Source organism: Varanus komodoensis, unplaced genomic scaffold (genome assembly GCF_004798865.1).
Source record: "Varanus komodoensis strain SLA01 unplaced genomic scaffold, ASM479886v1 scaffold31, whole genome shotgun sequence".
Classification (NCBI taxonomy): domain Eukaryota; kingdom Metazoa; phylum Chordata; class Lepidosauria; order Squamata; family Varanidae; genus Varanus; species Varanus komodoensis.
The window spans coordinates 8,761,202-8,764,051 of NW_025335780.1; the positions used below are offsets into that span (position 1 = coordinate 8,761,202).

The window sequence follows — 2,850 nt, forward strand, 5'->3', positions numbered from 1 at the left end:
TTTTATAGAACAGGGTATAGCAGGTTTAGTCTAAAACCAGACAATAGAGATTAGACTGATTAAGCAAACAAACAAAATAACTACAAAGGTTATTCTGGTCTATTTATGAGTTCTGTACTATTTTTGGAAGAAAGCATATCCTAACTTAACCTGAAATCAGAGTTGGCTTTTTACAGTTAAGGAATGAAATGACAGTTCATTTTAAAATCCAGTTCATGCATTCTCAGTCTTGATGGAATGATTTTAAGGGTATCCTCTGACCCCTGAAATTCAATGGGATTTGCTCTCTAGCAGGTTTGATTAGGCCACAGCAGTTTAAAAGTTTTGGCTCACTTAAACTCCAAGTTGCTGTGATCTTCTGTGTTCTTGACAGTTACAAAAATCTTGCAAGAGTCAAGTTCTGCTGGATAGATGGGAAACTGGGAAAACTGACTCACAGGGCCAAACTAAGTGCATGCAGCCACAATTCTGGTAATGCACAGAGAAAATCAACTGCCAGCATCAAACACCCATCCACACAAAACAAAACACAATCCAGGCAATATGTAAACAGCTGCGCCACAACTCAACAAGAAAACCAGCTCTCTCTGTCTGTCTGTCTGTCTTCTCTCTTTCTCACACGCACACACACACAGAGCATAAGAAAAGCATCTCATTGCTTCTTCCTCTGACTACCCCGGCATATTCCTACCCCAACCAGCTTGCATTTTATTTTTTTCTGGTAGCTGGACTGAAGCCACCTACCACTTTTCTTCCCTAAGGTCTTCTCTACATTTTATCACTTTTATTAATTAAGAGAGGATATATTGTGGAATGTTTTATGCTATTTATATATCGTTATTTATTGTGGAATTTTGTGTAAGCTGTCCTGAGGCTTTCGCAAAGGACGGCATACAAATGTCTTGAAAGAAAGAAAGAAAGAAAGAAAGAAAGAAAGAAAGAAAGAAAGAAAGAAAGAAAGAAAGAAGGAAAGAAAGATAGATACATGGGGCATAACCCTGAGCCTTTCTTCATGGGAAGATTGTAGCATCCTTTCCAAGAGGAGCCCTCTCCCGTGTTCCTTCTCTGCATGTTCCTATAAGTTCCATTACAGAATACGAGGCAGTTCTCAGTTTAGAGAGCTGCAGAAATGTAGGTTCATCCTTAGAACCGAGACTGTGCAGAGGGCACCTCACGGGGCAGCATGCCAGCCTCCTGCTGAGCAACCACAACAACAAAGCTTAAAAAAGGGATGGGCAGCTGACCACCTTGAAACGTGTCCATGGGCAAATCGGTTGCCAGCAGCACCATGTCGTACCCTCCAGATCTAACATTTAACCCATTCTTTTTCTTTCCCACTCAAAGAATTAAATTTGATAACCGTGGATACCAAATCTGGAGACATGGCCAATTTCTCCTCTTCACAAAGCCCTACAGCTACTTTTGGGAACTGCACCGATGAAAGTGCCTCATTTCAAAACATCTACACGTCCCTCATTTATAGCATTCTCTTTCTGGTGTGTTTTCCCGGGAACATTATTGTCATTTCCACATATATCTTCAAGATGAGACCTTGGAAAAGCAGCACAATCATCATGTTAAATCTGGCTCTTACGGACCTGCTGTACGTGTCCTGCCTTCCCTTTCTGATCCATTACTCCATCAATGGGGACAACTGGGTCTTTGGAAGGTTCATGTGCAAGTTCGTCCAATACAACTTCTACTTCAACACCTACAGCAGCATCTTGTTCCTCACCTGCTTCAGCCTCTTCCGCTGCTGTGTTGTGGTCTACCCGATGCGATGCTTCTCCATTCAGAAGCAGCGCTGGGCCATTGTGGCCTGCACTGCAATCTGGGTTGCTTCGCTCCTGGCCATCAGCCCCATGATCTACCTGGTCACCACGAAGCAAAGCTCTACGAGATGGATTTGCATGGACTTTACTGATACCGAAGACCTGAAGTTGGCAAGGTGGTTCAACTGGCTCCTCACGATCTTTGCGTTCCTCTTGCCTTTGGGAACGGTGACTCTTTGCTACGCCATGATTATCTACACGTTGGCAAGGGGTCCTCACACTGGTACTGCTTACAAGCAGAAGGCTCGCAACCTGGCAATTGTCCTCCTGGCTGTCTTTTACGTGTGTTTCTTGCCATTTCACATCCTCAGAAGTGTTCGTCTGGAGCTAAAGCTACACCCCGTGAACTGTGAAGTAATGCAGCAGGTCCTGAATATTTTCACAGTGACTAAAAATTTAGCGTCACTAAATCCCATTGGCAACTTAATCCTTTATGTTGTGCTTGGAGATAACTTCCAGCAGGCCATGCTTTCCATTTGTAAACAGATTCTAAAAACAAATAAGAAATAGATGTACCTTAAAAAGTGGTGCTGTTTGTTCAAGTCATTCAATTATAGATTATATTTCCGATTGTCCTAAATATGTATAATTCAGCACAGAGATAAGACCTGTTCATAGGCATATGTTTTTCATGTACTTCTGCAAATAAAATTTAGAAATCGCTCTCTTCCTCTTCCCAAGGATGTTGCAAGTGTTTTCACTGCTTCATGTTCCTGACACTCCTTTTTCTCAGCAGGGGCTTCTCTTACTGTCTACTTGGTTATGGAACTATGGAAGTGGGTAACTTTCTGGGAGCGCACAAGCCAGTTTAGAACCACACCATAGAGAGACCCGGCTTGCAGAACATGCCAAATCTTGTCTCCATCTTGACTCTAATCAAGGTGATCCAGGGTTGCAGCACATGATGGGAACCCAGCCACAATGAATTAACCCTTTATTAGTAGGTGAGATGTTTAACCCTCTATTAACCCATGGGTTTGCAGAACACATCACAACCTCAATTACCCCCTCAGAGACA

The 2,850-nt window shown here is 42.8% G+C and overlaps 1 protein-coding gene across 1 annotated transcript; it reads left to right on the forward strand.

Annotated features, from left to right (window-relative positions):
• Window positions 1-1,310: 1,310 nt before the first annotated feature.
• Window positions 1,311-2,342, forward strand: LOC123027272 (2-oxoglutarate receptor 1-like; the record flags this gene model as incomplete). Its single annotated transcript, XM_044437891.1, has 1 exon — window positions 1,311-2,342. A coding segment is annotated over one exon (1,032 nt), but the record flags the coding sequence as incomplete, so codon positions are not given.
• Window positions 2,343-2,850: the final 508 nt, after the last annotated feature.